The 20,025-nt window shown below is 32.0% G+C and overlaps 3 protein-coding genes across 5 annotated transcripts; all 3 read left to right on the top strand.

The window, feature by feature from the left end:
- Positions 1-6,275: 6,275 nt before the first annotated feature.
- Positions 6,276-9,760, top strand: LOC132736721 (collagen alpha-2(I) chain-like). Its single transcript, XM_060723918.1, has 3 exons — positions 6,276-6,546; positions 8,719-9,090; positions 9,338-9,760. Exons 2-3 carry the CDS (start codon positions 8,730-8,732, stop codon positions 9,553-9,555), a joined length of 579 nt encoding a protein of 192 aa, XP_060579901.1. The 5' UTR covers positions 6,276-6,546; positions 8,719-8,729; the 3' UTR covers positions 9,556-9,760.
- Positions 9,761-11,057: 1,297 nt separating this feature from the next.
- On the top strand, positions 11,058-13,488 carry LOC132736712 (uncharacterized). 2 transcript variants are annotated; one of them, XR_009626618.1, is made up of 3 exons: positions 11,058-11,459; positions 12,468-12,607; positions 13,255-13,488. XR_009626618.1 is itself a non-coding variant. In XM_060723905.1 (2 exons), exons 1-2 carry the CDS (start codon positions 12,475-12,477, stop codon positions 13,422-13,424), a joined length of 303 nt encoding a protein of 100 aa, XP_060579888.1. In that variant the 5' UTR covers positions 12,363-12,474; the 3' UTR covers positions 13,425-13,488. The 2 variants fall into 2 exon arrangements, 1 of the variants encoding a protein (XP_060579888.1); XM_060723905.1 differs by lacking the exon at positions 11,058-11,459 and having other exon boundaries at positions 12,363-12,607.
- Positions 13,489-15,329: 1,841 nt separating this feature from the next.
- LOC132736720 (uncharacterized) lies at positions 15,330-19,867 on the top strand. 2 transcript variants are annotated; one of them, XM_060723917.1, is made up of 5 exons: positions 15,330-15,460; positions 16,913-17,034; positions 17,526-17,669; positions 18,861-18,998; positions 19,734-19,867. In XM_060723917.1, the coding sequence occupies exons 2-5, from the start codon at positions 16,923-16,925 to the stop codon at positions 19,796-19,798; spliced, it is 459 nt and encodes a 152-aa protein (XP_060579900.1). In that variant the 5' UTR covers positions 15,330-15,460; positions 16,913-16,922; the 3' UTR covers positions 19,799-19,867. The 2 variants fall into 2 exon arrangements, with proteins under 2 accessions (XP_060579900.1, XP_060579898.1); XM_060723915.1 differs by lacking the exon at positions 15,330-15,460 and adding an exon at positions 15,575-15,712.
- The last annotated feature ends 158 nt before the right edge of the window (positions 19,868-20,025 follow it).

Below are 20,025 nucleotides of genomic sequence, written 5' to 3'. Positions count from 1 at the left end.
ATACAACAGGTTATATACAAACATAGTGATACAACAGGTTATATACAAACATAGTGATACAACAGGTTATATACAAACATAGTGATACAACAGGTTATATACAAACATAGTGATACAACAGGTTATATACAAACATTGTGATACAACAGGTTATATACAAACATTGTGATACAACAGGTTATATACAAACATAGTGATACAACAGGTTATATACAAACATAGTGATACAACAGGTTATATACAAACATAGTGATACAACAGGTTATATACAAACATTGTGATACAACAGGTTATATACAAACATAGTGATACAACAGGTTATATACAAACATAGTGATACAACAGGTTATATACAAACAAAGTGATACAACATGTTATATACAAACACAGTGATACAACATGTTATATACAAACACAGTGATACAACAGATGATATACAAACAAAACGATACAACAAATAATATACAAGTTTATTTGTACATCAAGTTATATACAGTCATTGTGATAAAACATGTCATGAACAAACATTGTATGATTTTGAACTCTCCATGATAAAAGTTATCCAGAACAGCAAAACTATCAAAGTGATAGAATCCAACATTCCTGCTCCCTTTAAAGTACCCAATTGTTTTTGTTCACTAATCAAGCACTGAAAATAGATGAGTGACTGTCCATTTTTTGACAGCCCTTGTTTGATATTTGTTATATAATATGATGAAATACACAATGTGCTTTTATTTTTTTATTCAGTTGTAAATAGTGAGACAGAAGCAATGCCATACGGCAATAGAAAATACATACAGCCCTGATGAACACTACTTGCTTGGTTTATGATGAGTTTGCAGATTATGTGAATTATGTTTCCTTAAAACTACAGAAAACTACAGAAATAATGGATGGTTCAGAGAGAACTTCAACACTTTTTTTACTCTTGAACATTTTACTTTCTTTCTTCTTTTTTTTTAAAGTAAAACAGTTCCAATTACTAAAACTTCTGAACAATAAATTCAAGTCTAATTCTGATAAATTCATAAAATCTGAGACAAGGTATGTGCAAGTCCCGGTTAAAATATAGAGATGTAATGTTTTCTTGTAAAACTGGGTGACTCTTTAAATGAATATTATAACCTTTGCTTGTTATTATGTGCTTTGTATAAATAAATAAATGTATTTTCCTTCTTGTCTAAATGGAAGATTTTAAACTTTTGTTCCTCATTTTATGATAACAACAAGTAAGATATAAACATTGTGGTAGAATGGACATATGTTGACACAGTAATATTTTATTGTCAGTGGTATGAAACTAAATGTTCTTATTATGATATTTTCCAACTTTCACTTTATTTATCTATCTTTATATATCTACATAATCTTATGAACAGTATCTTAAGTTGCATACACGAAAGCATAACTCTGTCAACATCTCGTGGATTGTCACAAAATTGGTGCGTTTTCATACCACCTGATTTATTGATTACAATTTTAGAGACATTCTCATTTCTTTCTCAATGTAATGTATGATTTTCATGTAATCTGGAATGCTCATTTATTACCTTAACTAACTAATATTGAATGTTTAAGACAAACATTTATTTGACTATCAAACACTGAGCAGAGTAGAGCATACTGCATAGTTGGCATCTGATCTACTTTTAGTTTTGGTCGGGATACTCGTTAAGAATGTTTTCCATATGCTGAGAAATAAGTTTACCATTACTGACACTGAAATATTTAGTAATTACATATTTTATTTGCATAGATATTGATGTTACATTATATATGTACATGTATATTAGATTGTTTGTTGTAAACATAACTTCACCTGTCTGTATGAACTGTATGAAAGAATAAAGGCTTAGTTAATAAACATTTATATTCGTGTTAGATCTACTCTTATTTTTGCTCTTTTTTACTTGTGATAAATATTATAAACCTAGGAATCAATAATTAATTACATGTGTACTTTACAAAAGTAAGCTCCCTAGGCCAAACTATATGTCATATAGATCTAGTGCTTAAATTCCTATAGTTACGTTGAGGGTCATCCGTGGCCTGGTGGTTAAGGTCAATGACCACAAACCACTTACCCCTCACCGCTTTGTGTGGAATCCTGATAGACACATGTGAGGAAGCTATGTAGATGATGAGAATTGGCGTGTCTTAATGCATTCCTTTTAAAAAATGTATCAATGTATCTGTCAGTTGAATATCTGAAATATTATTCTATTGTGCAGCTGTTCAAGAGATAATACTGTGTAGTGTGATGTACAATACTATTTATCTTTAATATCTTGATTTCTATTGAAAATATAAAGAAAAATAGGTATTAGGCGCCCCCACAATAACAGTGATGAAGATGATGAAATGCTTCACTAAAATTAGATGATTATAGTTATAAAGATGTTACTGAAATACATCAAACTATCACATTCAAATAATGTGTTCAAATAGACAAATTAAAAAACCTGATTTATTAGCTATACAAATATACATGTATATATATATCTGCTGCAAAAATTATTGTTTGAATTTTAAAAAAGGAATACCTCCAAAATGCTTGTATGAACTAAACATAGTGATTGTTTAAAAAGCGAATGACGCCTGCGAAAAATCATTGCTAAACGGATAAAACCCTACTTAAAATAGCAAATAATATTTTGTTCGGGACATTTTATTCTGTTTACGTACAATATGCATGTGTGTTAAATAACGGAGACATTCTATGTTACAACTTTTCAGGAATCAATATAATAATGGAACCAGTGTTATTTTACTTTTGATAAATTTTATAAAAATATTTCATAAGATATAGATTTTTACATATAATAATGACTCACATCATCATCGTCTTTCTGACAAAGGATGTCACATCATCGTCTTTCTCACAATGGATGTCACATCATCATCGTCTCTCACAATGGATGCCACATTATCATTGTCTCGCACAATGGATGTCACATCATCATCTCTCGCACAATGGATGTCACATCATCATCGTCTCTCACAATGGATGTCACATTATCATTGTCTCGCAAAATGGATGTCACATCATCGTCTATCTCACTATGGATGCCACATCATCATTGTCTCTGTCACAATGGATGTCACATCATCAACTTCTGTTTCAAAATGGATGCATCATCATCGTCTCTCTCACAATGGATATCACATTATCATAGTCTCTCTCACAATGGATGCCTCATCATCATTGTCTTTCTGACAATGGATATCACATTGTCACCGTCTCTCTCACAATGAATGTCACATCATCATCGTCTCTCTCACTAACAAATGTCACATCGTCACCGTCTCCCTCACAATGGATGTCACATCATCATTGGAACTCTCACAATGGATACCACATCATAACCGTCTCTCTAACAATGAATGTCACATCATAACCTTCTCTCTCACTAAAAAAATGTCACATCATCATCGTCTGTCTCACAATGCATGTCAAATCATCACCTCTCTCACAATGAATGTCACATCAATTCGTCTATCTCACAATGGATGTCACATCATCATTGTCTCTCTCACAATGGATACCACATCATAACCGTCTCTCTAACAATGAATGTCACATCATAACCGTCTCTCTCACTAAAAAAATGTCACATCATCATCGTCTCTCTCACAATGCATGTCAAATCATCACCTCTCTCACAATGAATGTCACATCGTCATCGTCTATCTCACAATGGATGTTCCATCATCATCGTCTCTCTCACAATGGATGTCACATCATCATCGTCTCTCTCACAATGGATGTCACATCATCATCGTCTCTCTCACAATGGATGTCACATCATCATTGTCTATCACACAATGGATGTCACATCATCATCGTCTTTCTCACAATGGGTGTCACATCATCATCGTCTTTCTCACAATGGATGTCACAACATCATCGTCTTTCTCACAATGGATGTCACATCATCATCGTCTTTCTCTCAATGGATGTCACATCATCATCGTCTCTCTCACAATGGATGTCACATCATCATCGTCTCTCTCACAATTGTTGTCACATCGCCATCGTCTCGCACACAATGGATGTCACATCATCATCGTGTATCTCACAATGTATGTCACATCATCATCGTCTATCACGCAATGGATGTCACATCATCATCGTCTCTCTCACAATGGATGTCACATCAGCATTGTCTCTCTCACATTTGATGTCACATCGTCATCGTCTCACTCACAATGGATGTCACATCATCATCGTCTCTCTCACAATGGATGTCACATCATCATCGTCTCTGTCACAGTTGATGTCACATCATCATCGTGTCTCTCACAGTTGATGTCACATCGTCATCGTCTCTCTCACAGTTGATGTCACATCATCATCGTCTTTCTCACAATGGATGTCACATCATCATCGTCTCTCTCACAATGGATGTCACATCATCATTGTCTATCACACAATGGATGTCACATCATCATCGTCTTTCTCACAATGGGTGTCACATCATCATCGTCTTTCTCACAATGGATGTCACATCATCATCGTCTCTCTCACAATGGATGTCACATCATCATCTATCTCACAATGGATGTCACATCATCATCGTCTCTCTCACAATGGATGTCACATCATCATCGTCAATCTCACAAAATATTAACAAAATTTATAACAATCTTGCACCATCACATGCCTACTTCAATTACTTAATGGGACTCCAATGAGTTTGTTTGTGTTTTTACGCAAAGGAACTGGACATATTTTTCTCGATCTATGCAAGAATCTCACATTATATATGTCTTTTTATGGATTTTTTTATCTCAGGAGAGCTCCTTTAATAGGATTATGTTAACACAAACAACACAGAAAATAATCATTTAATAGGTATGAAATTCAATACCCTTCCTAACATGTTCTCCTGCATCTTGTGAATATGAAATTTAAAAATAAGTATGTTATATAATACATCTTACATACCAAGCATCTCCCTTGTAACTATATCACTATAATATAATTATGTAACTTATTTAAACTGTTTTGAGTGGATACTATATTAAAGATCCTGTGACACATTCTTTTTCATGGTTTTATTTCACAAATATGATGCTCAAATTAAGATTTGTCAATATTGTAAGTTCCAATAAGCATTATTTATAAAGATATTACCGAATTTAACATTTCATGTAAATAAAGGGGGGTAATTAGAAATTTATTTTCTATAAATTTTAAGTCAAATTATCCAATAAGAAATGAATGCATATAATTTATTAATTAAATATAATGTGCACAAATATTTTCAGTACACTTTTTCCATATTCTTCGATGTTTGAAAACTGTTTTATTTCCATAATTATGTACATGATATACATATATAATTTTTGCAAGTGTGGTATACACACAATAACAGTATCAATCACAAAACATATAGGCTCTTTAACATCTTTTTTAAAATGAATAATTGTAATGGTTTTAGAGTTTCGTTATTATGGCTGTTGTTGTTGATTAGAAGATTTAACACATGTATATACATGTAGATATTAATGTATACATGTAGTGTTAACATATCATTCATGTACATGTACATGTTATTTATGAAGCTTGGTCGGGTTAAATTGACCATCTTCATTAGTCTCGTGGACACTTGATGTCTCATTAATGTGACTAACATAGTACTGTAAGTGCCATGTCAACACAAAATGTTCGTCTGCTCACGGATTTATATAAATCCGTGGTCTGCTGCAATACAGAAATTATAATCATTTAGACACGTCACGCGCGCGATCATTTCAAATAAGTGTCATTTTTATGTACATTTTTGTATAAGAATGTTGAAGATTTATTTTAAAAATAGAAACACACTGTTCGTAATTGGATGACATCTATCTAACTGAATTTATACATCTCGTTTTACTTTAGTATGAACACGAATTATTCAAAAATGATCACGATTTACCTCGCACATTTATGTAAATTTATCACTACTATAGAGAAATTTTTATTAAATACAAATTTAGTTGCAAGGTATTTGCAAGCGTAATTAAAGGTGATTTAATAACTCCTGTGCAAATCCTCTGTTATTTGCATCAACATTTATTAGTAATGTGGCAAATTTGCATTACATTATTTTAGTAATGTGGCTACATTCCAGACGCAAATTGTATATCACTCTTAAATGCGCTGCGACAGAAGAATAGGTTCTGCAATAATAATAAAAGGGTTAGAACTACAATAAAATAACTCTAAAATAGCTTCTACAATAAAAAAAGAGAACAGTCCTTTAATCGAATCACATAATTAAAATACTGAAAAAAGTTCATATGACAACAAATTACGGGTGCACGTGTACTACACAGTATGGGGGTAATAAATCGTTAAGAACGTGTAAATCTTCATGCTAAATGTGCAGGGCTATGTTTATAATTTATTAATATATCACTTGAAAATTGTGTAATAGTTAACCTAGATGTCATTGTAACCGGGGGTCATTCATACCTGATTTACTTTATTTTCCCTCGTTGAATAGATCAGTCCTCGTGTTGGAAAACTATTTTTTTGTATATGCTGATTTAGAGGTAAATTAAAATATTTATTTGAATATTGTATTTAATTTTTCTTTGCTGTAAAGAAGTGTAATATTTTATGTATATCTTATACATTATTTACAACATTTTCATGAGAGTAATAAACTGTTTTGTCTTAATTTAAAAGAAAAATCAAAATTACTTCTTGAATTTTTCAGAATCTTTCTTTATAAGAGAATATCTCTTTGCACTAAAAATTGGAGTCCAGACTTTAATTTACGATTTTTATAGTTTCATAACTCAGTGAATACAGTTTAGCTACTGAAGTTTTACTACAAAGGTGTCATCATTAAATAAAAAATGTATAGAAAATAATTTGTCTGTGCTCATTTTTTTTAAACAACGGAGAATAAAAATAGTGACACTTAGATAATATGACATCAATAAACGAAATGACGTAAAATTTACAAGAAGAAGAAGGAATAGTTTATCTGGTAAATTATACATTTATAGTACCTCGTTAAACATACATCAACTTATTACAAATACAATAATTTTGTGGTCACAGACAAAATCAAAGAAAGCAAAAATGATATTAATAAAGATATAAAAAGTTTAACTTATGTCATTTTTTGAAAATTTGAGTAAGTTTTTTCTTATTGTAAAATTACTAATCCGCTTTATGTAATTCAACAAAGGTCCATTGATTTATAAGAGCATAATTGAGTGAAAATAGATCTGCATGAATCTTTATTTGCATTAGTTTACAATATTTCACGTTTTATGTGTTACATTGGTCAATAAATGTTTTCAAAATTAATACCTTTACTGTACACTGTACTCGGATAATAAAACATATTTTGATTGTCATTTTGCAATTTTTTTTAGAGTCATAAGATTTTGTATTTTCTGATCGCAGATTAGCAAATACAATGCTGACATTCAATCTCTGACACAGAAGTTTCACGACAAACCTAAAACAAGTAGTTCTCAAAACAGCTTAAAAGTATCGATGTAAAAGAAAGAAATATTTTTATTTTGTAACAAGTATCAAACAAATTACAACGCATTCAAAAGTTAAGTTTAAAAATAGCGTTGGCTTATAGAATTGTCAATAAATGCACGCGGATGAATATGATTTTAATCAATGAAAATGCTATGATTACCGAGCGTATTACACAAATAAATCTGACTGTCGAGTAGTAGAATATATACATGTCGGACTGTTTTGGCGGGAAGATTTTCGCTAAATTATTTACATCAATGTTAAACAACAGGTATATCGTGAACAAAATACCTCGAAATTAATAAGGATTACAAACCCTGCATGGATATTCTAAATTTAGAATTATTTGATTTTATTCAGACTGTCTCTGTTTCAATTCTCCGTGGTGCAGGGGTAACGCGCTCGTTTAGGGTGTGAGAGGTCTAGGATTCTAACCCAAGTTGTGGCAACTTTTTTTTAAGTGTCTTTTTTAAGGAAGTAGCCACGATATGCAAGGATAAAAGGATAAAGTGTGGCTGTCATAAAAAATGAACATAAATGATTTTTGATGCAACTCTAGTCATGCAAAATTCCGTATGTATCAAACTGTTATAGTAAAAATCCAAACGTAGTCGCTGCATCTCGGTGCCCTGCAAGGTGAATTATAGTATATAAAAATAAACTTATAACAGGAAAATACATACAGGTATACAGTACGATTTAGATTACAAAGACAGAGCTTGTAGACCTTTGATTATTTTATGAAATCTTCACCGCAATATGCAGCGCCACTTAGGAAAGAGTAATCTCAAGGTCGTAAAATAGTTCCGACAACTTTGGGAAAAAAAATCTGATAATCTGTTCCATTTTACGGCAATTTTGTTGAAACAGTAAAAGTTTTCAAGTTTCAAATTTATTGAAGTCAATGCATATAAGGGCTTCTAACAAATAACATGTAACAGTATTATGATTATCAAAATGACATAACAAAACATGACAAGAAATAAGAATATCATTAAAGTACTGTAGTGTAGAAGATGAGAAAATTGAATTACAGTGTATTTGAATCATAACAAAAAAAGATTGTCAACTTCAGTAAAATTAATCTCTTATCACAATTCATCAGTATAGGGAATTTATTAAATTTGGTATTGATAAAAACAAATAACTGTCTTCAGTAATATGAAAATGAATTTATTTATTATTTGTCACTTAATTACTATTTGAAATCATTTCAGTACATATAAAGATGTGTTGGTACATCAAAGTTTCCGTGATTCTAGCCTGCATGATAAAATTGTCTTCAGCACAGGAAGGTCTTTTCGGAAGTTTCGGACAGTCTGGGGAAAATGGTTTGTTTGGAGGTTTTGGTCAATCAGGGGAGGGTGGCCCACTATCAGGGGAGGGTGGCCCACTATCAGGCGAGGGTGGCCCACTCATCAATTTACTTCCATTTATTGGATTCGGACCTTTTGGGGCATTTGGTGGTTATGGATTCTCCAGACCAAATGTAGCTGGCGGACAGAGTGGCACAGAAGGAGCTACTGAAACTGCGGCAGAACCATCGTCAGAAGGACCTGGCTCTCGTCAACCTTCATTAACAGATATCAGTAAGTTGAATTAGATAATGGCAATAAATCTAATTTGTTACGTTTCGATTTATATAAATGCAATTTTACATTTTTTACTCAATTTTACAGTGATTTGTCAAAGACGCATCATGTGATGAAGTAGAAATATGTTATGTATTATACCAATGATTCAATCATAGTATTGTTTTAAAAGTTTCGTATACATGTATGTCATATGGGCTTTTAAATCTTACTGTTTTGAATGGAGTAACTTTGTGTGTTACAGATATGATGTTGATATGGAATCAGTTGCTCGGCGCCAATCAAGGTTATAGATCAGCAAGTGGGAACCATTTTAATCCGGTACAAGCCCCAGAGACAACAAGTCAACCAGCTCCACCAGAAGGTCCTGTAGCCTCCAATAATCGTGCCGGACAAAATGTTGGTGAACCATATACCTACAATGACGCTGATATGAGCTGGATGCATTTCTTCATGCAATAACATTATACAGTCTGTTGTCTACTCTTGAAAATAAACTAATTATTACATATCAGGATAAAAAATGCTGTTTTACGCAATACAACACTAGAACAATGTAAAGTTTGTGTTGTATATACAATTTATGTGTTGTTAATACAATTTATATAGCACTTTATTTATACATGTATACTTATTGAGAAATATTCATGAAATAAATCTGTATTTTCATTTCCCGTATTTTCACTGTAAAATTTTTAATTTTCACCGCAATGAAACATATTTTCCGTATTTGCCGGGCTGCTTTTTTTCTAAATCCAGCAAACTCACAAAATTTAGGGGAATTCTTTCAAATTGTAATGTCAAATAGAAGAATGAAAAGTGTATATAATAAACAGAAAATTCAATTTTTTTCTGTAAATACAGGATTTATATTCATATTGTGGTAATAAAATTATTATATTCGCTTCTGCCACTCGTGAAATATTTATTTCCATATCACTCAATGAAAATAAATCCCATATTTATAGAAAAAAACTTAAATGTCTCTATAGAATAGAATAGAATAATTTTATTTCACCAATCAAGGGTCATACTATATGTCTCTATATGTTTACATATGATTATGTTTGCGACCAGCATGGATCCAGACCAGCCTGCGCATCCGCGCAGTCTGTTAAGGATCCATGCTGTTCGCTTACCAACCCTATAACAAGTAGAGAAACTGATAGACTGCGCGGATGCGCAGGCTGGTCTGGATCCATGCTGGTCGCAAACGCACTATGTTGGTTTTGTCGTGACGCGGCTCATTTATATAATATAAAAATCTGGGAATGGGCATCGAGGTCCCTCTGAAGTAATAAAAGAACAAAATTATATAAAAACTGCAGACTCGGTCCAGGTTGAGTCTAATCAAGATAGATAATATAAATATATACAACTCTCACGCCCACTAGCACCGCCTTTAGGAGGATATTTCATATTCAACTGTAAATGTGCTGGAATCAATGATCTTTATCCATTGTAGTCATATATTCATGTATTTTTTTCTTTCTTTATGAACATGTGATCAAAAAAATGTCACATAATGACCATGTCATACTGACATGTTATAATGCACCACCCAACATTATAATTATTGTAACATGTATACCGATGTTCTGATTTGTATTTAAATCAACTGTTTTATTTTCAAAGAAAAATATCTTAGCAGTAATTATAAGGTGGGGGGGGGGGGGGTTCGAGAGAGAAGGGGAAAAACTGGCAGGAAAAAAATATAAAAGAATTGCAAAAATTTAATATTTGAAAATTACCATTTTATGTTCATACTCGATGAAAAACAAAAATGTGTTTCTAGAAAAAAAAATGAATATCCTAAATAATTATCGTAATTTTCTGAATGTAAAATAAACGTTTATGAGTTATAATAAATAACGCGGCTGTTTAGTTGCCCACGCGTAGAAATATTTCTTGGTCATAAGTACATTTAAAATATAGGCGAAATCATATGAATTATCATCATAACATACAAATATAGAAAATAAATGTTAACATTATAACTATTATTACTATGCTGTGATATTTCATGTAAACAATGATTCTATTTATACAGTTTGATAAGTTATACTAACGAGCAAAAACAGTCGGACATACTGTTAATTGATGTATATAATTGACATTTAATTTAAATGCGTTGAGGTTTGACGGCTTTACACACAAAAAACGTGCGTATATGTCGGTATTATAACCGTCCGAGTATCTTGTTATAGAAAAATACATTAACAGTTAACATACAAGTAAGCGTGGCCTGTCAATCTTAATGACAAACTTAATATTGACCTCCTCATATAGTCATATAAACAATATTTTCTGTAGAATACAATGCCTGTGTTGTACTGAGACCTGAAGGGAGCGCATCGTGTCGGCAGGTAACCATTTTATATACATTACATATCTTATTTCTAAATGAATATGATTTGTGTAAGAAAAATGTACAGTTTTTTAACAATATTACAAAAATAATGAATCACATTTTCTTATTAATCTCTGAAAAATACTTAAACGTCAGTTGGTTTTGAATAGCTGTACAAATAACTTCTAATATATATATATATAATATTGATAATATTTGCAGAATACTTTTTTTTGTTTCTATTGAATATTAAAGAAGAACTTTATATATATATATAGTTCTTCTTTGATATTCAATAGAAACAAAAAAGTATTCTGCAAATATTATTGTTAGCATTCTAAGATGATAACAACTCAAAATCGAAAATCATATTTTATGCTAGATTTGTGGTTCATATACTTGACCATTTTTGTTGAAAAGTATAACGCGTTAAAAGTTACAAGTTTAAGGTATATCTTGCTAAATTATCCTTTTCCTCAACAATGTTTAATAGAAACATAGATAGGAAATGTCAACTATGTAAGTGTAACGATATCGAAGATGAATTTCATTTTGATTTAACTTATGCCTTATTGAGATCGCGATGTTTTCCATGATATCATTTACACGTACTCGTGTGTTTAATTTTACTCAATTGTTATAATCTACAATTTCTTTAATTTTTCTTCTAATTCATTTCAAAAAGTCATTTGATTTTCCAAAGAATGTATTAAACCATTGTCACGAATATTAATTCACGTATAAATATTTAGTGTAAATAAATGTTACAACAATTTGATATATGTATTTGATGTCAATGATCAATTTATAATCGCATTTATAAATGCCTCACCGAGTCAATGCATTTAGAAATTGAATACACTGTAAATTTGTAATGAAAAGATAATCAAATAAATGTGTTGTGTTTTTTTCCTGTAATTATGTCAAAACATGCCTTATAAATATCATAATTCAGGTACAAAATCATTGCAGAAGTTTATTGTATGATACGACTGTGTACTTGAATTGTATTTTTTGTTTTCAGATTTAAAATGTGGAATATATCATTGACTTTAGTGATGATGTGTATTGTGTTACAACTAACCAATGCTCAGTTCGGTGGATTCAGACAGTACTCGGAATTCCGAGATCCTGAATGGCTGATGGATGATCCACATAAATCTGGTACATATTTTTACAATAAAGTTTCCAATATAAGAGAAAGATTCATATTTGACGGAGAAGACACGACAGTGTGTTTTCATAATGATTCGATACTTAAATAATCGACCACTGGGATTTATTACATAACATTAAGGATTTGATGATTTGCCGGCTAAAAAACGATGTCCCGCTTTCTCAATTGAAAAAAATGTTAGGATAATGAAAATATTAGCTTACTCTTTAAAAAAAATATCATTGACGTTACAACCCAATTATGATGATATAATCATTATAATTGATTTATACAGAATATATTTTAGTTTGACTGTGAAGGAAGCTAATAGCTTGTAGACACACTCGCGAATCCGTTCATGGAATCAACCAGTACTTAGCAATGGGCGTAAAGTTTCTTGCTCAAGAAAACAACGACTCGACCCTTACGGGGTTTGAACCCACGTAGATAGCGTCCTTAGATTGGATACTTTATTCACTCCATTATATACAATAAAGGAATGACCTTTAATATTATAATGTTACACTTTATTGAATAGACGTGTCTATATATACAAGTGTGCTGTTCATGTTATACGCCATTTTTATTAACTCTTTTCGTTATTTTTTTCCTTACATACTTGCAGATTATACAGGATTTTAATTTTATCTTTCAGACCGACTACCGATGTGGAATTATTTATTCGGTAATAGAGGATTCAGGTCACATGGAAGAACTATGACACACGGACATGGAGGAAGTCAAACTAGAAATTTGAACGGTTACAATGGTAGAAATACAAACTTCATGTCAATGTTTATGAGCGCCGCTAATTTTGATTACTAGTTTATTGTGATTTGTATGTTCACCAATTGTTCTAGCGACTACAAGATGACGAAATAAATGTAAGAGAAAAAAAGAGAAAAACTTTCTTATTTAATATTGTTGCTTGTTTGTTTTTGTTGTTGTTGTTTTTCTGGTGGTGTGGGGTGTCGATTTTGTGATTGTTTTTATTCATTTATATAATGCTGGAAAATAGCATATAGATCAGCAAACATGGACTAATCCGTATCAGATATCCATCATTAACTTAAAAAGATTACCGATATATTTGGTCTTCTTTGGTATTCACTGGAACCGCCTTATATACACCTGATGAATATTCACTTCACGTGTTTATGAACGTGCTGCATGCTGCTTATTTCCCTTTTATTATCAAATGTTTATTATTTAGAAATAACTCTATAGAAAATTAATGCTGGGACATGATATAATGTTTGCTAAAGTTTGTCCAAGATTTATGCACCTTTCTTTTAGCATGCATTAAAGACATAATTTTTTACATTCGTTATCGGAATCATTAATCGCTATAAAAATGAAAATTGCAGACTCGGTTTGATTGAGTCTGTATATGAGGGATAATGTAAAAGTGCAAGACACCGCACGCCCCCTAGCACCGGCTTGAGTGGTACTTAATTTTCAACACTTAAAAGTGCTGGAATCAATTATCCCGAAGGACCAGAAAAATATAACAACACTGAACTAAAGTACGCGGCAACTTTTACAGCTGTCACACGGCACTTGACACCTGCTGTTGTGAAGTATAAAAATCGGAAGCATAAAATGTAAATCTCATCCTAAAAATGTATTCATAAAAAAGCGAAGTACACTGTATGTTGTTTATCATTCATCTTAAGGAACACCGACATTGGAAATGGGCGGCACGTCAAAATACAACGCAAAGAGGTGGATAACATGGTCATCGTAAAAGTAATATCTGGGACATCATGTCCTCCTAGATAATATCCACTCTAGGGTTATGATAACTTCTTTATGAATACAAACGAACCACATAAAGTACGATCACATCATGAACTATGTATAAATCCCGTGACATCAACAGATTATTATTTATGTTCAAACATTAGTTCGTGCTTGGGTGATTAAGGTCGTTGATTTCAAACCACTTGCCCCTACACCGCTGTATGTTGTAACCCCACCAGGGACTTTGGGCTCTTTCATGTGAAGAAGCTATCCAGATAGCTTGCAAAAATGTCGGTGGTTATACTCGGGTGTCCGTCTGAAGTAATACACGGTCACCTGAGGGTTTCCTCCACCAATAAAGCTGCATAGCCGCCCTGTACTGGTGCGACGTAAAGCCTAACCAGAAAAAAAAATAAGCCACAAAAACATTGGCAACGGAAATAATGCGGGGACAAACCATTTAACAATTATATAAAAAGAGCAATTTGTGTATGTAGTACAAAAAGGATGTGTGTCAAATTTTGACAAGGCCAGACTTTGACGTTGAGATCACAATAAGTCGGCGCCATGACTAAATCACGATGACTGCAATATCAAATACGTTCTACTGTTTGTACTTTTGTTACTTAAATCAATCCATTAAAAAGAAGTTTGACATTAGCTTTTAATTAGTAATATATTCATACTAGAATTTCCGCAACAATGAAAGGGTTACGAGGTCATTCTCGCCATTATAACTTCTATAAATCACCATTTTGCTATATTTGACTATATGAGCATGCCATGTCCTCATATAAACTTGTTTATAGAGTCATTAAAATACAGAACAATCGAACTGCCTTATTATCGTTCATCCTGTTTACTAACTTAGAGCGGATATTTTGTCATACATTTTACAAAAAAACTATATGATTAAGACATTAATGTTAGGTATATGGTGACATTTGTTGTAGCATCTTCATCACGCAACGTCTCACTATTTACATCATTCACTACAACAATGATACCAGCTTATTGTTTTCTTTTTGCTATTTGACACATCGCTGTGTTTTTTATTTCAGCGTTTCCTACTCAAGTTGAATTGTCTCATTCATAAAGAATCGGTAGATTTCTAAAAGGTAAAAAAATGCTCTCACAGAATTAATGGTTTTTGCATGTTAACACGTATAAAAATCGTCCCACATCATGTGTCAAAGTCATTTTATTTTAATTGGTCTATTAAAGAAAAGAAGTTATCAAGATATTGTCAGTTTGATAAGCATGTAAGAAAAGCTTGGCGGCCTCGTATAGATGTGATACGAATGGTTAGTGGCTGCTACATGCAATAAAGTTGTGCTTGACAATATTGGATTACATTTGTAATTTATCAGGTAAAATTTGTTTTTCTTTCAATTTTACGAATTTGGTTTGTAGTAATGTTTGTAGGTGGCTGCTTAAACCTTTTTAAAAATGGTTTTTCATTTACCGTTGATTTTATTTTTTGCAATAGTGTATAAAAGTGCAAGTATTCAAAATGTATGCTAATAAAGAAAGTAAAAAAGTTGAAAATTGGTATCCAGTAGATCTTTAAGACACTGATAACTTTTTGAAAATTACCAGAACAGTTTCACTAAACTTGATTTTTTTCATGAAACTAAGGCAAGTAATATGAAATGTTACAGGCTAGTGCTTTTAACTGACACATCATGCATGTTAGCTTCATTACTAAAGTTTTCCATTGATACAAACATTTTTGTGTAAGTTATTTTTAGCTTCATTTTCTATTATTTTCACAAAACTTTTCATACAAACTTACCTTATATCTTTTATTTTCTTGTTGATGTTTTGTTGTTTTGTTTTTTTTGATAAATTAATGCAAAGTTATCGCCAGCGGGCACGGACAGGAACCTGAGTAGAACCACTGACGTTTCGTAAGCTAGCACATTAGGCATCCAATGTACCTGTCGGGATTCGAACCGACAGCAATCAGGAGCAAGTGACCTTAACCACTCGGCCACGGACGCCCCTATGATAACTTCAGTATTTTCCCCGAATACATAAGATAACTGTGAATTTAAAACTTTCCAATTATTACCGTTACATAAGAATTTTCAACCAACGTAAGATAACAGCGAATTTTAGAATTTCCAGCAAACATGAGATAACTCTGCATTTAAGATTTTCCCAATACACACCAACGCAAGATAACTATGTTAAGATTTCCCATTCTCTTGGGATAAATCTTTTTTTAAACTTTTCCCATCAACTTGAGACTTGAGAATTTTCCCTTTAGTATATGATATCTCTACAATTTTGAAAATCATATGTAAAGAGAAGAAAAGTCCCCCCCCCCTCCAGCTTTAGCTTTATTTATTACCTTTTAACAATCATAAATGTCAAATAAGAGAATTAAGTTAACTATGACACCAGATAATGGATTTAAAACAGGTGTGTCCTGTCTTCAATATTTATTCGTATATTTTACAAGTATAAATGTCACTATGATCCGTTGATTGTCAAAGTATCTGAGCTGACAGTACGTGATCATAACGCACGTGAAAATCAACAAAGTTTTCCCTTTCCATTCGCAGGTATACAATAATGGAGGAGAAACTTGTTCTGGCTCTTGTTGTTGTATGTATGTTAGCAATTGCACATGCGCAGTACACGGCTATTGACCAGGAATGGTTGATGGATGACCCTCACAAAGCTGGTATAATAAATTTTTATATACATGTAAATCATATCAATATACACATGTCATATTTAAAATGATCAATTGTAAAAGGACATATCAAACACCTTCACGTCATAATTGATTTTTTTTTGGAAATAAAGCACGAAAAAAGTGATCGCATAAACTTTAAATTTAGGGTATAAATTATAAAGTACATAACTGATGAAGTAAAATTTATATACATGTATGTTGTTTCCATACTCTATTAATTCTCGAAAATATAACATTGAATGACCAATGTAAACACCTGCCAATATCTGTGAAATTAGGGTTGGTGTTCACTATATCTCTTTAAATCTGGATTAACCTTGTCGTGTATGTGTGAAACTGAAATCTAGAAAACAAGAATATATTTCACATTAAAAAAATTATACGTATACTTACACAAGACGCCACTTTATTCATTCAATGCACGAGACGCCACTTTATACATACAATTACCACATGCATATATTTTTATAATATAGACAGATTACCGATATGGAGTCGGTTGCTAGGCAACGGAGGTTTCCGGTTCAATCAGAGAGCTAGCACACGATTTCCAACCTACAACACCAAAACAACATCTGGGAATTCAGCAAACAACTGGATCCAGAAACTCCAAAATATGTGTAAGATAGATCAATATTTTCACTTTTCAATCAAAATAAAAATTAACGCTACTGTCTGTGATTTGTAATTTAGACCATTTAACAACTGGTTATATACATTCATATAGACTAACGATTACGGAATTTACCGACAATGGGGTCAAATGCGAGAGTGCCAGGTCAATGTTGTTGGACAATACAAGTTATTGTTTAGCGATGTTCTTAACTTTCTGTAATAGCACACTGGTCATAGCTTTCGCAGCGATGGAGTATTCGTCGCAGAAGCGGTGGAAAAAAATGACAGTCGAGTTACTGAATTTAACTTTGTTTTAATGTTTTACTGGAAACACTTCAGAAACGAGTCAGGAGCACGTGTATGTACTCTTCCAACATATTACATGCACACGGTGTAATTCATTGCCATTTATGCAAACGCGTACGTCAAATTTGAGGATGGGCGCCACACTTGCCTAACATTGGTTAAAACACAGATGTGTGCAAAACGACCCCTAAATACACCGGCATCGCATTGTATGAATAATACTTACACAAATCAACCGTGTTTTGGAACTTAGGAAATTGTTATTGCCTGTTTAAAGATAAAATGACAAAAATTATCACAACCCAGACGGCAATGGAATCGATTGCAACGCATTGCCCACGAATTTTTGTCAATTTAAGGGTTTAACTGACATATAACACACTTTTCAACTGAATACAACCTTCTTCTTACTTTGACCGCAGAGAAACGTGTAAATTTGGTGTTTAAAAATAATGTAAATATTCATGGAACAAATATTTTGAGCTGTATAGTTGTGTGAGACCGTCATTTGAAGCGCCTTGTGTCAGAGACCCGCTACTGCAGTACAGGTTTCTGCAACATGGAAAACAAAACAAGAAAATTGATGATTTTGTGGATAAACTGATTATTTGTATATTTTTTCTTTGGATTTTAAGATAATTTCCACAGTTATTTTGGTTTTTATCTGCTTTTGTCGCATTTTTGCCGGACATGAACATTTTTTTTACAGATGTATGTACAGACCTCTGTCATCTAAAAGTTGCCTAGCGATTATTTCTTACTTACAATCAACTTATTAACTGCATAGAATCACGTGAATTGTCTTCATAATTTCTAAATTTCGATTCTTAACATTGTGTTTTTATATGACAAATGTATACATGTGTACTAAATTAATTCTACTTTTCTAGATAACATTTACGTCTTGAGACAGTTACTAGGCAACAATATGGCAACAACTACAACAACTACCGTAGCGCCGCCAACACTCGGTGTCAAAACAAGTAAAGCTACCAATAATCCTTGGCTTAACTCGCTCAGAAATTTCTGTAAGATATTTTAACTCTTCTTGTTGATAATTGCACGGATTTATGTTACAGTATATTGTAGTTAAGATCCGTAATAATTATGTGCGTCGTCATTATTCCTATTGTTAAAAATAACATATAAGGTCAAGAATGTTAATATCTCAAAACAATATCATAGCACTAGTTTCTTTTTAATACATGCATATTTTTGAATTAGGAACCAAAGTAAAATCGAGAGTTACTTATAATTAATTTTACAAAATATGTCTTACTTATGGATATACTAGTAGATGTAATACAAAAAATATTACGTTCTTAAGAATGATGAAACTACATGTATGGTCGTAAAAGATGTTCTCCAATTTTCTGCAGACACTTTGAAATTTGGTAATAACAAGGATTTGTCTGTCTAAAGATACCATAAACTTTAGTCGTAGCAGAGGTGCCTCTGTATGTAGACATGTAACAGAGTCTGACTGTAGTTGTGATGGGACAATATTTTGTGTGTATTTTACGATTGTTTTGGAAAACTGTAAATTGATCAGTCTTTATTCCTAAAATGCATATCATGGTAAGGCAAGTAAAGAAGGCTGTTATGTATAAAAGTATGGTCAGGTTTATAAAATCATAATTGTTTTTATATTATCATTTATGATTATATTTCCATAATATATAATGAAAGTTCATTATACAATAAAGTAAATACTAACATTATGTTTACATATATAATAATGTTTATTTACGTTCATATTTCAGATACAATGGCAGTTTGGAATCAGTTTCTAAGTAATCAGACTGGATCAAATAAAAATGCAAAATAATTATAATCTGATACAACAATTAACCAGTGTATAAAACATGATTAGTATGGATAGTGATAAATAACAAAATATGTTATTATTACAAGAACTTGGAGGTTCAAATTTGAAACCAACTTTCATAATATTTGGAGTTTTGAAATGGATTATTGTTTGTGTCACTGGAAAGGTGCAGAAAATGAATAGCTCAGTGCAAAAACTATATTTCTACAGTAGTATATTTTCAAGTT

The sequence above is a fragment of the Ruditapes philippinarum genome, unplaced genomic scaffold (assembly GCF_026571515.1).
Source record: "Ruditapes philippinarum isolate M1 unplaced genomic scaffold, ASM2657151v2 ctg4531_1_1_1_1, whole genome shotgun sequence".
In the NCBI taxonomy this organism is placed as follows: domain Eukaryota; kingdom Metazoa; phylum Mollusca; class Bivalvia; order Venerida; family Veneridae; genus Ruditapes; species Ruditapes philippinarum.
The sequence above is the reverse complement of the archived record's forward strand: the minus strand, read 5'-3'. Positions and strand labels throughout refer to the sequence as shown.

Excerpts from the sequence above, each read along its gene's own strand:
- LOC132736721 (XM_060723918.1), top strand. The coding sequence starts at position 8,730 with ATGTGTTGGTACATCAAAGTTTCCGTGATTCTAGCCTGCATGATAAAA. Across the intron at positions 9,091-9,337 it reads ACCTTCATTAACAGATATCA|ATATGATGTTGATATGGAAT; the intron begins GTAAGTTGAATT and ends TGTGTGTTACAG.
- LOC132736712 (XM_060723905.1), top strand. The coding sequence starts at position 12,475 with ATGTGGAATATATCATTGACTTTAGTGATGATGTGTATTGTGTTACAA. Across the intron at positions 12,608-13,254 it reads GGATGATCCACATAAATCTG|ACCGACTACCGATGTGGAAT; the intron begins GTACATATTTTT and ends TTTATCTTTCAG.
- LOC132736720 (XM_060723917.1), top strand. The coding sequence starts at position 16,923 with ATGGAGGAGAAACTTGTTCTGGCTCTTGTTGTTGTATGTATGTTAGCA. Across the intron at positions 17,035-17,525 it reads GGATGACCCTCACAAAGCTG|ACAGATTACCGATATGGAGT; the intron begins GTATAATAAATT and ends TTTATAATATAG. Across the intron at positions 18,999-19,733 it reads TAACTCGCTCAGAAATTTCT|ATACAATGGCAGTTTGGAAT; the intron begins GTAAGATATTTT and ends TTCATATTTCAG.